Genomic DNA, 14,034 nt, shown 5'->3' with positions numbered 1-14,034 from the left:
ATCATAGAGATTTCCGGCAGACCAGATGGTCACCGGAGTCTCTATGATCGTCGGAGGCCGGGCGCGATGTTATGACGTCACGCCCGGCCTCTGCATTTAAAAAAAAAAAAACGCCGGCGCTTCGGCTGGGAAGTGGTGATTGTTTTTTTATTTTAAGCTTCTAGAGGTGAGATGTGACCCCTCCCCCCCCCCCCCCCATATCTCACTGTGAAGAGGACCTGTCATGTCATTTTCCTATTACACAGGATGTTTACCTTCCTTCTAATAGGAATAAAAGTGATCAAAAATGTATATATATTTTTTAAAGTGTCAAATTAATTTTTTTTTAAAGAAAAATTAACAATAAAATATATATATATATATATATATATATATATATATATATATATATATAGTTTTTAAAGTGCCTCTGTCCCCATGTGCTCGCACGCAGAAGCGAACGCCTACGTAAGTCCCGCCCACATATGAAAACGGTGTTCAGACCACACATGCGAGGTGTCACCGCGAACGTTAGAGCGAGAGCGATAATTCTAGCCCTAGACCTCCTCCGTAACTCATAACATGTAGCCAGTAAAAAAAAATAAAGCGTCGTCTATGGGGATTTTTAAGTAGCGAAGTTTGGCGCCATTCCACAAGCGTGCGCAATTTTAAAGGGTGACATGTTGGGTATCAATTAACTCGGCGTAACTCCATCTTTCACAATATGCAAAAAAAACTTGGGCTTACTTTACTGTTTTTTTTTCCAAAGCATCCCCAAAAATTGCTGCGCAAATACCGTGCGAGGTAAAAAGTTGCAACGACCGCCATTTTATTCTCTAGGGTTTCGGCTAAAATATATATATATATATATAGGGCTAGATTCAGGTAGCTGCGCCCCTTCTTACAGCGGCGCAGCGTATCGTATTTACGCTGCGCCGCCGTAAGTTTGAGAGGCAAGTGCTGTATTCACAAAGCACTTGCCTCCTAACTTACGGCGGCGTATCGTAAATGGAGCCGGCGTAAGCGCGCGTCATTCAAATGATATTGAGGGGGGCGTGTTTTATTTAAATTAGGTTGACCCCTCGTATTTCACGTTTTTTTACGAACGGCGCATGCGCCGTTCGTGAAAAAATCCCAGTGCGCATGCTCAAAATTCCGACACAAATCGGCATTGCTTTCGACGTGAACGTAAATTACATCCAGCCCTATTCGCAAACGACTTACGCAAACGACGTAATAAATTCAAATTTCGAAGCGGGAACGACATCCATACTTAACATTGGCTGCGCCACCTAATAGCAGGAACAACATTACGCCGAAAAAGCCTTACGCAAACGATGTAAAAAAACTACCGCCGGGCGCATGTACGTTCGTGAATCGACGTAACTAGGTAATTTGCATATTCTACGTCGAAAACAACGGAAGCGCCCCTAGCGGCCAGCGAAATATTGCAGACAATTATACGCCGCCGTATTCAAGTTACGTCGGCGGAGGAAGCCAATTTTTTTAGCGTATCTGCCTTTGAGAATCGGCGTAACGATACTCCGGCGCAGATTTCAAATTACGGCGACGTATCTGGAGATACGCCGGCGTAAAAGCTACCTGAATCTGCCCCTTAATGTTTGGGGGTTCTATGTAATTTTCTAGCAAAAAAATTGTGATTTTTACACGACGGAGAGAAATGTCAGAATTGGCCCGGTGAAGGGGTTAAAGGGCCATTTTTTTTATTTTTTTATTTTTTATAGCATTTTAGTGTAAATATGAGACGTGACGTCTTTCTGACCCCTCCCCCGGATCTCATATATAAGAGGACCTGTCACGCTTTTCTCTATTACAAGGGATGTTTACATTCCTTGTAATAGGAATCAAAGTGACACAATTTTTTTTTTACTTTTTTAAACAGTGTAAAAATAAAGAAAATAAAGTAAAAAAAATTTAAAGCGCCCCGTCCCGACGATCTGGCACGCAGAATTGAACGCATACGTGAGCAGCGCCCGCATATGAAAACGGTGTTCACACCACACATGTGAGGTATCGCCGCGATCGTTAGAGTGAGAGCAATAATTCTAGCCCTAGACGACCTCTGTAACTCAAAACATGCAACCTGTAGATTTCTTTAAACATGGAGATTTTTAAGGGTAAAAGTTTGTCGCCATTCCACGAGCGGGCGCAATTTTGAAGCGTGACATGTTGGGTATCAATTCACTCGGCGTAACATTATCTTTCACAATATAGAAAAAAATTGGGCTAACGTTACTGTTATCTTATTTTTTAATTTAAAAAAAGGTGTATTTTTTCCATGAAAAAAATTGCGCTTGTAAGACCGCTGTGCAAATACGGTGTGACGGAAAGTATTGCAACGACCGCCATTTTATTCTCTAGGGTGTTAGGAAAAAAATTTAGAATGTTTGGGGGTTCTAAGTAATTTTCTAGCAAAAAATCGTTTTTAACTTGTTAACACCGAGTCTGAAAAAGAGGCTCGGGGCTGAAGTGGTTAAAAAAAAATACTGCATGCCACACAAAATAGCAACACCCGCCATATTATTCTGTAAGGTTTCTGCTAAAAAATATATATAAAATGTTTGGGAGGTTCTAAGTAATTTTCTAGCAAAAAGTACAGATTTTTACATGTAAGCTAAAAGTACTACAAAAGGCCTGGGGGGGGGTGAAGGGGTGAGGACGCGGGGGGGGTCAGGAGGGGAGTGGGGGAAGAGGGGGATGGGGTGAGGACGCGGGGGGGGGGGGTGGAGTGGGGTCAGGAGGGGGTGGGGGAAGAGGGGTATGGGGAGAGGATGCGGGGGGGGGGGGGTCAGTCAGGAGGGGGGTGGGGAAAGAGGGGGATGGGGTGAGGACATGGGGGGTGGAGTGGGGTGGGGGAAGAGGGGTATGGGGAGAGGATACGGGGGGGGGGTCAGTCGGGGGGGGTCAGTCAGGAGGGGGGTGGGGAAAGAGGGGGATGGGGTGAGGACACGGAGTGGGGTGGGGAAAGAGGGGGATGGGGTGAGGACACGGGGTGGGGGTGGAGTGGGGTGGGGGAAGAGGGGTACGGGGAGAGGATGCGGGGGGGGGGGCAGTCAGGAGGGGGGTGGGGAAAGAGGGGGATGGGGTGAGGACACGGGGGGGTGGAGTGGGTTCAGGAGGGGTGGGGGAAGAGGGGTACGGGGAGAGGATGCGGGGGGGGGTCAGTCAGGAGGGGGGTGGGGGAAGAGGGGGATGGGGTGAGGACACGGGGGGGGGGGTGGAGTGGGGTCAGGGGGGGTGGGGAAGAGGGGTATGGGAAGAGGATGCGGGGGGGTCAGTCAGGAGGGGGGTGGGGAAAGAGGGGGATGGGGTGAGGACACGGGGGGGTGGAGTGGGGTCAGGAGGGGTACGGGGAGAGGATGCGGGGGTCAGTCAGGAGGGGGGTGGGGAAAGAGGGGGATGGGGTGAGGACACAGGGGGGGGTAGAGTGGGGTCAGGAGTGGGTGGGGGAAGAGGGGTACCGGAAGAGGATGCGGGGGGGGTCAGTCAGGAGGGGGGTGGGGGAAGAGGGGGATGGGGTGAGGACACGGGGGGGTGGAGTGGGGACAGGAGGGGTGGGGGAAGAGGGGTACGGGGAGAGGATGCGGGGGGGGGGTCAGTCAGGAGGGGGGTGGGGGAAGAGGGGGATGGGGTGAGGACACAGGGGGGGGGGGTAGAGTGGGGTCAGGAGGGGGTGGGGGAAGAGGGGTACGGGAAGAGGATGCGGGGGGGTCAGTCAGGAGGGGGGTAGGGGGATGGGGTGAGGACACGGGGGGGGGGGTGGAGTGGGGTCAGAAGGGGGTGGGGGAAGAGGGGTACGGGAAGAGGATGCGGGGGGGTCAGTCAGGAGGGGGGTGGGGAAAGAGGGGGATGGGGTGAGGACACAGGGGGGGGGGGGTAGAGTGGGGTCAGGAGGGGGTGGGGGAAGAGGGGTACGGGAAGAGGATGCGGGGGGGTCAGTCAGGAGGGGGGTAGGGGGATGGGGTGAGGACACGGGGGGGTGGAGTGGGGTCAGGAGGGGGTGGGGGAAGAGGGGTACGGGAAGAGGATGCGGGGGGGTCAGTCAGGAGGGGGGTGGGGAAAGAGGGGGATGGGGTGAGGACACAGGGGGGGGTAGAGTGGGGTCAGGAGGGGGTGGGGGAAGAGGGGTACGGGGAGGGGAATGCGGGGGGGGGGTCAGTCAGGGGGGGTCAAGTGGTTTATAAACACTGTTTTTGTTGTCTCTCGGCTGGTAAATGTCTCTCTGTGTCTCCTCAGTTGACCTTCCTCTGTATTTCCCGCGGGATCAGCCCACCCTGACCTTCCAGTCCGTCTATCACTTCACCAACAGCGGGCAGCTCTACTCCCAGGCCCAGAAGAATTACCCCTACAGCCCCCGCTGGGACGGCAACGAGATGGCCAAGAGAGCCAAGTAAGTGTAACTCCGCCCCCTATGTCCTCCATATTGGTCAGGCTCTAGTCCAAAGATCCCATGAAGTCGGAGGGGGGGGGGGGGGGTCTTGTTGTTCACCAAAGGGCTGAGGTCAGCGCAGGGGGCACAATGGGGTGCAATGCTCTCCCGCGGGCACTGCCTGTCAGATAAGCCGCGTTTCACAAACGCAGTGAGAACTGAAATTGAAGCGCCGCACCGCTGCTGAGAGGTCCCGATACAACTTTATTCCATTCACCACCAATGACACCAACAATGGGGCCCAGTGACACCAATGATGGGGCACAATTCCTCCCAATGACTGGGGCGTGCTCTGTATGGGGCGTGCTATTTATGGGGCGTGCTCTGTATGGGGCGTGCTATTTATGGGGCGTGCTCTGTATGGGGCATGCTATTTATGGGGCGTGCTCTGTATGGGGCGTGCTCTGTATGGGGCGTACTCTGTATGGGGCGTGCTATGTATGGGGCATGCTATTTATGGGGCGCGCTTTGTAGGGGGCGTGATATTTGTGGGGCGTGCTATTCATGGGGCGTGCTCTGTATTTGACGTGCTGTATACAGTAATAAAGTTGCCTTTTTTATTTCTGCTGAAACGCGTAGAGCGATGCCGGGGGCAGCACACGTTATGAATCCAGAGCCCGTGATCTACATTACCAGTATCCGGACGAAGGCTGTTGTAGTGTTACACCAGATGATGGGACACTATTCCTCCCACTGACACCAATGATGGGACACTATTCCTCCCACTGACACCAATGATGGGACACTATTCCTCCCACTGACACCAATGATGGGACACTATTCCTCCCACTGACACCAATGATGGGACACTATTCCTCCCACTTAAACCAATGATGGGACACTATTCCTCCCACTGACACCAACCATGATACACTATTCCTCCCACTGACACCAATGATGGGACACTATTCCTCCCACTGACACCAATGCTGGGACACTATTCCTCCCACTGACACCAGTGATGGGACACTATTCCTCCCACTGACACCAATGATGGGACACTATTCCTCCCACTGACACCAATGATGGGACACCATTCCTCCCACTGACACCAATGATGGGACACTATTCCTCCCACTGATACCAATGATGGGACACGATTCCTCCCACTGACACCAATGATGGGACACTATTCCTCCCACTGACACCAATGATGAGACACTATTCCTCCCACTGACACCAATGATGGGACACTATTCCTCCCACTGACACCAATGATGGGGCACTATTCCTCCCACTGACACCAATGATGGGGCACTATTCCTCCCACTGATACCAATGATGGGACACTATTTCTCGTACTGGCACCAATAATGGGACACTATTCCCCCCACTGATACCAATGATGGGACACTATTCCTCCCACTGATACCAATGATGGGACACTATTCCTCCCACTGACACCAATGATGGGACACTATTCCTCCCACTGACACCAATGATGGGACACTATTCCTCCCACTGATACCAATGATGGGACACTATTCCTCCCACTGACACCAATGATGGGGCACTATTCTGCCCACTGACACCAATGATGGGACACTATTCCTCCCACTGACACCAATGATGGGACACTATTCCTCCCACTGACACCAATGATGGGACACTATTCCCCCCACTGACACCAATGATGGGATACTATTCCTCCCACTGATACCAATGATGGGACACTATTCCTCCCACTGATACCAATGATGGGGCACTATTCCTCCCACTGACACCAATGATGGGATACTATTCCTCCCACTGATACCAATGATGGGACACTATTCCTCCCACTGACACCAATGATGGGATACTATTCCTCCCACTGACACCAATGATGGGACACTATTCCTCCCACTGACACCAATGATGGGACACTATTCCTCCCACTGACACCAATGATGGGACACTATTCTTCCCACTGACACCAATGATGGGACACTATTCTTCCCACTGACACCAATGATGGGACACTATTCCTCCCACTGATACCAATGATGGGACACTATTCCTCCCACTGATACCAATGATGGGCACTATTCTCTCCTGGCGTCCTCTCTATGATGTCGCCCACGTTGGGGTGACCCGGCCGCGGCTCTCCTGTGGCTCCTCCCAGCAGATGCGGAGTCTCGGTACAAGTCTCGTCTCGCTCGGCTCCTCTAATCCCGGTAATTATCGTTTTCTGACATTTCTATTTCGGAGTCTTAATCGCGCATTACATCCCCTTCAGGAGATTATCGCCTTAATTACATCTTTTTTCACTTTGCAGTGATACCCTTCACTTCACATGACACTAATGGCGGCTGTGTCCCCGCCCCCGCCGCTCAGCCCCGCCCCTCCCCCGGCTCAGTGTAGGACTGTCAGCTGCAGATGTGAGAATCTCGTCCAAAGGGAATCTCCGCACTCTTTGTTTCTGGGTGCGGACGCTCCGCTATATACACCAGGATAATACATATACAGGGGTTGTAATTCTGACCATCCAGCCCTGAGATTTACAAGCTCTGCCACGTAGCACAGCCCTGGAAGGGACCGGGTCTCTCTCTCCTGCAGTTCAGTTTTAGGTCTTGTTCCCTCCCCCACCAGCCTGTGATTGGGCACTAAAGGGAGTAGTAGCAGCCTGATGATGTCATCTCTCTGGCTCTCACCTATCAGCTTTCTCCTCTTTAACACATAGGCACTGCTGATTGGCTCCTTGTGCTGCCCCTCCCCCACTGAGCTCTGCTTTGGGCGGGGTTCACACTCCTGCGGGGAGTTGCAGGAATGGCACCGGAATTGCACCTCTTCCCGCACTTCTTCCCGCACCTCTTCCCGCACTTCTTCCCGCACCTCTTCCCGCACCTCTTCCCGCACCTCTTCCCGCACTTCTTCCCGCACCTCTTCCCGCACTTCTTCCCGCACCTCTTCCCACACTTCTTCCCGCACCTCTTCCCACACCTCTTCCCACACTTCTTCCCGCACCTCTTCCCGCACCTCTTCCCACACCTCTTCCCGCACTTCTTCCCGCACCTCTTCCCACACCTCTTCCCACACTTCTTCCCGCACCTCTTCCCACACCTCTTCCCACACTTCTTCCCGCACCTCTTCCCGCACTTCTTCCCGCACTTCTTCCCGCACCTCTTCCCACACTTCTTCCCGCACCTCTTCCCGCACCTCTTCCCACACTTCTTCCCGCACCTCTTCCCACACCTCTTCCCGCACTTCTTCCCGCACCTCTTCCCACACCTCTTCCCACACTTCTTCCCGCACCTCTTCCCGCACCTCTTCCCGCACTTCTTCCCGCACCTCTTCCCACACTTCTTCCCGCACCTCTTCCCGCACTTCTTCCCGCACTTCTTCCCGCACTTCTTCCCGCACCTCTTCCCACACTTCTTCCCGCACCTCTTCCCGCACCTCTTCCCACACTTCTTCCCGCACCTCTTCCCGCACCTCTTCCCGCACCCACAACCACCCGCAGCCGAAACGCACCGCTCTTATGGAGGAGGTCCACCCAGGGGAAAAAAAACTACTTCCTGCAAACTGCGGTCATTGTACGTCGATCAGTGTCGTGTCACTTGTTGCCCAGCCCCCCACACAGTTAGAATCACTCCCTAGGACACACTCAACCCCTTCCTCGCCCCCTAGTGGTTAATCCCTTCCCTGCCAGTGTAATTTTCCCAGTAATCAGTGCATTTTTATAGCTCTGATCGCTGTATAAATGACAATGGTCCCAAAATAGCGTCAAAAGTGTCCGATGTGTCCGCCACAATGTCGCAGTCACGATAAAAATCGCTGATCGCCGCCATTACTAGTAAACAAAAATATATATATGAATAAAAATGCAATAAAACTATCCCCTATTTTGTAAACGCTATGGGCCGGATTCAGGTACATTGGCGTATCTTTGAGCCGGTGTAGCGCATCTCATATGCGCTACGCCGACGTAACATTGAGAGGCAAGCAGAGTATTCACAAAGCACTTGCTCCCATATTTACGCCGGCGTAACGTAAATGGGCCGGCGTAAGCCCGCGTAATTCAAAGTAGGCAGGCAGTGGGCGTGTTGTATTAAAATGAATCGTGACCCCATGTAATTGCATGGCCGTACGAACGTCGCATGCACGCGCATGCTCAGAATCACGTTGCATATACTCCCTAAGATATACGACGGCTCAATGTGTACGACGTTAACGTAACCTACGCCCAGCCCCGTTCACGTACGACTTACGTAAACGACGTGAAATATGACGCGTTTCCGACGTTCATACCTTAGCATGACTTACCCCTGCTTTATGAGGGGTAAACTTATGCCGGATGTATGCCCTACGTAAACGGCGTAGATTACTGCGACAGGCGTAAGTACGTACGTGAATCGGCATATCTAGCTCATTTACATATTCAACGCGTAAATCAATGGAAGCGCCCCTGGCCGCCAGCGTAAATATGCGCCCAAGATACGACGGCGTAAGGAGACTTACGTCGGTCGCAGGAAGCCAAAATTCAGGCGCATCTTGTACTGTGAATACGGCGCAGAGATACGACGGCGCATCCTAGAACTTACGCGGCGTATCAACAGATACATCAGCGTAAGTTCTCTCTGAATCTGGCCCTATAACTTTTGCACAAAACCAATCGATAAACTCTTATTGCGATTTTTTTTACCAATAATAGGTAGAAGAATACGTATCGGACTAAACTGAGGGAAAATAATTGGGTAGATTCAGGTACAATGACCTAACTTTGCGGCGGCGTAGCTTAAGGAATTTAGGCTACGCCGCCGTAAGTTAGCGAGGCAAGTACATGATTCTCAATATACTTGCCTGCTAATATACGGCGGCGTAGCTTAAAGCGGGCGGGCGTAAGGGCGCCTAATTCAAATAGGTTGGAGGGGGGCGTGTTTAATGGCAATGAGGCTTGACCTCACGTTTTTGACGTTTTGTTTTTCACTGCGCATGCGCCGGGCGACTACATTTCCCAGTGTGCATTGCGGTTACGTACGCCGCACGGGCCTATTGATTTTGACGTGGACGTAAACAACGTAAATCCCGATTCGCGGACGACTTACGCAAACGACGTTAAAAATTCGAACCTCGCGGCGGGAACGGCGGCCGTACTTTAACATTGTTATTCCTCCTCATAGGTGGAATAACTTTAGGCCACCTAAGGCCTTACGGAAACGGCGTAAATCGACTGCGTACGTTCGTGAATCGGCGTACAAACTCATTTACATATTCTACGCCGACCGCAATGGAAGCGCCACCTAGCGGCCATCCAAAATATTGCAATCTAAGATAGAACGGCGCAAGCCAGCCTATCTTAGATATGTTTAAGCGTATCTCTGTTTGAGCATACACTTACTTACGCCTAACTCTTACTGAATCTACCTAAATGTTTTTTTTTATATATTTTTGGGGATATTTATTATAGCAAAAAGGAAAAAATATTGATTTTTTTTTCAAAATTTTCGCTCTATTTTTGTTTATAGCGCAAAAAATAAAAACCGCAGAGGTGATCAAATACCACCAAAAGAAAGCTCTATTTGTGGGGGAAAAAAGGACGCCAGTTTTGTTTGGGAGCCACGTCGCACGACCGCGCAATTGTCAGTTAAGGAGACGCAGTGCCGAATCGCAAAAACTGGCCTGGTCCTTTACCTGCATAATGGTCCGGGTCTTAAGTGGTTAAATGCGTTGAAGTTCATCGGTCACACCAGAAAGTCTAAACAGTCCTTTTTGTTCACTTGAATTGCAGTGGTGGGTTCCTGGCTGCGGTGGAGGCGGAGCCGTCGGCAGGCCCCTCCTCCTTGTTGTGCGGACTTGTCCCGGGACCTGGAAAACTTGTTCCTGATAATTACACCCGACACCCAAAACAACCTGTTCCTGGCCGGCTGACAGCAGGGCTGGTCCTGAACGAGGCCGCCCATGGCTTGTTTATCGCAGCAGGTTTTTTATGGCCGGCGTGTTTGTCGTCGCCTCCCAAGAATTAACCTTTAGACGGTGTAAGGCAGGCGCCCCCCCCCCCCTCCCCGGTGATAGGTCAATGCTGCCGGATCGTTCGAGGACTCAGAACCCAAACTCCCTGTACCGCCATTAGAGTGAGCTGCCATCCCACAATGGCCAGCTTGGGGCGGCTCTTATTATAGAACAAAGAACATTCCAACCTCAGAAATGATCGACAGTCACCGTTCCTATAAAAATGTTTTGGCCCAGATTCACAAACCACTTACGCCGACGTATAACACGTTACGCCGACGTAAGTGCAAATGTGCGCCGGCAGACCCACGAACCAACATGCGCCTAAAAACAGGCTACACCCCGCCGACGTACCTTGCACACGCCGGCGTAGGCTGGGCGCATGGTGCCGCTCCCATTGATTAGCCATTCAAACATGCAAATGAGGGAAATACGGCGATTCACGAACGTGCGCATTCCCAGCAACAGTCAAAATCCTTTTCTCAGGACATCCCAGTGTTACACCACAAGATCAGAGTGCCCGATATTCTTCTTCTAACATATTGATTGTGGTGGAAAGCCAAGGTGTCTACCCACGAGTTCCTTCAGGCTTCCTCATCTCACCTGGAGCGCCAAGCCTTCTCTGTTTAATTAATCTCCACCCCTACCCACCTCTGAGCACCCCTTGTGTCCACCCCTACCCACCTCTGAGCACCCCTTGTCTCCACCCCTACTCACCTCTGAGCACCCCTTGTCTCCACCCCTACCCACCTCTGAGCACCCCTTGTCTCCACCCCTACCCACCTTTGAGCACCCCTTGTCTCCACCCCTACCCACCTCTGAGCACCCCTTGTCTCCACCCCTACCCACCTTTGAGCACCCCTTGTCTCCACCCCTACCCACCTCTGAGCACCCCTTGTCTCCACCCCTACCCACCTCTGAGCACCCCTTGTCTCCACCCCTACCCACCTCTGAGCACCCCTTGTCTCCACCCCTACCCACCTCTGGGCACCCCTTGCCTGCACCCCTACCCACCTCTGGGCACCCCTTGTCTCCACCACTACTCACCTCTGGGCACCCCTTGCCTGCACCCCTACCCACCTCTGGGCACCCCTTGTCTCCACCACTACCCACCTCTGGGCACCCATTGTCTCCACCACTACCCACCTCTGGGCACCCCTTGCCTGCACCCCTACCCACCTCTGGGCACCCCTTGTCTCCACCACTACCCACCTCTGGGCACCCATTGTCTCCACCCCTACCCACCTCTGAGCACCCCTTGCCTGCACCCCTACCCACCTCTGGGCACCCCTTGTCTCCACCCCTACCCACCTATGAGCACCCCTTGTCTCCACCCCTACCCACCTCTGAGCACCCCTTGTCTCCACCCCCTACCCACCTCTGGGCACCCCTTGTCTCCACCCCTACCCACCTCTGGGCACCCCTTGTCTCCACCCCTACCCACCTCTGGGCACCCCTTGCCTGCACCCCTACCCACCTCTGGGCACCCCTTGCCTGCACCCCTACCCACCTCTGGGCATCCCTTGTCTCCACCCCTACCCACCTCTGAGTACAGTTCCTTGATTTCGCTACCTACTTACTGCCCCGTTTTAGAGAATACAGAACCAAGTATCATTTTGTGGTGCTAAGTAATTTGCATTGAATTTGTTAATGATAACAAGGAAGGCAGTGAAATGTATCCCCTGCAGCCAGAAACCATAGATTCCCCCCCCCCCCAGCAACTATAGAACCCTCCGTAACAATAGACCCCAAAGTAACAGTAGATCAGCCCCTGCAACAATAGACCCCCACCAGCCACAGAAGATCTCCCAGCACCTGGTGCCAGTAGACCCTCCAGCACCCCTTCAGTGCTAAAAGTGCCGTCACTGCGTTCTCCCGTCTTCTGCTGCCTGAACGTAGCGGATATTTTCCTTTGGGTAAAGTATGGAAGGGTTACAATCTCTGTTCCCGATCCTGGCTTGCGGGCGCACTCCCAATTCCAGCATTTGCGTCCATAGACTCGGCCCCACCCCTCCCCCCCCCCGGTGCCCCCCCGGTGCCCACGTCATTGAATTTGATTGACATCAGCTGAAAGCCAATGGCTGTGCTGCTATCAATATATCCAATCAAGGGCCAAGAACCCCGGGCAAAGGTGTTTTTTCACCTTAATGCATAGGATGTATTAAAGGTGCTGCAAAGGTTCTTTTTTTTCACCTTAATGCCTTAAAATCTGGCAATGACGGCCCCCCAGTACCCCCGTTTTACTTACCTGAGCCCCAAATCTGCTGTGCGCGTCCCCCGGTGTCCTCTTCTCCTCTGAGTCTGGGCGTCGATTGGCTAGATTGATAGCAGCGCAGCCATTGGCTCACGCTGCTGTCAATGACATACAGTGACTCCGCGAGCCGGGGGCGGGGGTGTGTGATACAGGCGGCGGCTATATCACGGGAGCGCGCCCGCAAGCTAACCCCCTTGGGAGAGAGCTTCCCATGAAGGGGGTTAGCTGATGCGGGGAGGAGCTGAAACAGCCGCCGAGGGACCCCAGAAGAGGAGGATCGGGGCCACTCTGTGCAAATTGAGCTGCACAGTGGAGGTAAGTATAACATGTTTTTTATTTTTAACCACTTAAGGACCGCCTCCTGCACATATACGTCGGCAGAATGGCACGGCTGGGCACAAGCACGTACCTGTACGTCCTCTTTAATTGCCCAGCCGTGGGACCCGGTCCAAAGCTCCGTGACCGCGGGACTCGATCGCCGCTGGAGTCCCGCGATTGCTCCCCGGAGCCGAAGAACGGGGAGAGCTGTGTGTAAACACACCTTCCCCGTTCTTCACTGTGGCGGCGTCATCGATCGTGTGATCCCTTTTATAGGGAGACACAATCGATGACGTCACACCTACAGCCACACCCCCCTACAGTTAGAAACACAGATGAGGTCACACTTAACCCCTTCAGCGCCCCTTTGTGGTTAACTCCCAAACTGCAACTGTCATTTTCACAGTAATCAGTGCATTTTTAATGCATTTTTCGCTGTGAAAATGGTCCCAAAAATGTGTCAAAATTGTCCAATGTGTCCGCCGTAATGTCGCAGTCACAAAAAAAAATCGCTGATCGCCGCCATTAGTAGTAAAAAAATAATTAATAAAAATGCAATAAAACTATCCCCTATTTTGTAAACGCTATATTGCGAAAACCAATCAATAAACGCTTATTGCGATTTTTTTTTACCAAAAATAGGTAGAAGAATACGTATCGCCCTAAACTGAGGAAAAATTTTTTTTTTTTATATATTTTTGGGAGATATTTATTATAGCAAAAAGTAAAAAATATTGTTTTTTTTTTCAAAATTGTCGCTCTATTTTTGTTTATAGCGCAAAAAATAAAAACCGCAGAGGTGATCAAATACCACCAAAAGAAAGCTCTATTTGTGGGGAAAAAAGGACGCCAATTTTGTTTGGGAGCCACGTCGCACGACCGTGCAATTGTCTGTTAAAGCAACGCAGTGCCGAATCGCAAAAATTGGCCGGGTCCTTTACCTGCCTAAAGGTCCGGGTCTTAAGTGGTTAAACGGGGAACCTTTAGTACCCCTTTAAGGTGAACATGGACTGGTTTTCTTACTTTCTATACTGTGGACTCCAAGAATCTTTCTCACCCGTATTCACAAGGGTAGGAGGCGGGGTGTAAATGTTCAACCAAT

The 14,034-nt window shown here is 51.9% G+C and overlaps 1 protein-coding gene across 2 annotated transcripts in view; it reads left to right on the top strand.

Annotated features, from left to right (window-relative positions):
- The window catches only part of BABAM2 (BRISC and BRCA1 A complex member 2), a 221,894-nt gene that overhangs the window by 197,297 nt on the left and 10,563 nt on the right, over positions 1–14,034 (top strand). For both annotated transcript variants that reach the window (XM_040351858.1, XM_040351857.1), the window contains exon 11: positions 4,237–4,390. In XM_040351858.1, the coding sequence (XP_040207792.1) occupies positions 4,237–4,390 (154 nt within the window). The remainder of the gene's footprint in view (positions 1–4,236; positions 4,391–14,034) is intronic.

Source organism: Rana temporaria, chromosome 4, assembly GCF_905171775.1.
Source record: "Rana temporaria chromosome 4, aRanTem1.1, whole genome shotgun sequence".
Lineage (NCBI taxonomy): Eukaryota > Metazoa > Chordata > Amphibia > Anura > Ranidae > Rana > Rana temporaria.
The sequence above is the reverse complement of the archived record's forward strand: the minus strand, read 5'-3'. Positions and strand labels throughout refer to the sequence as shown.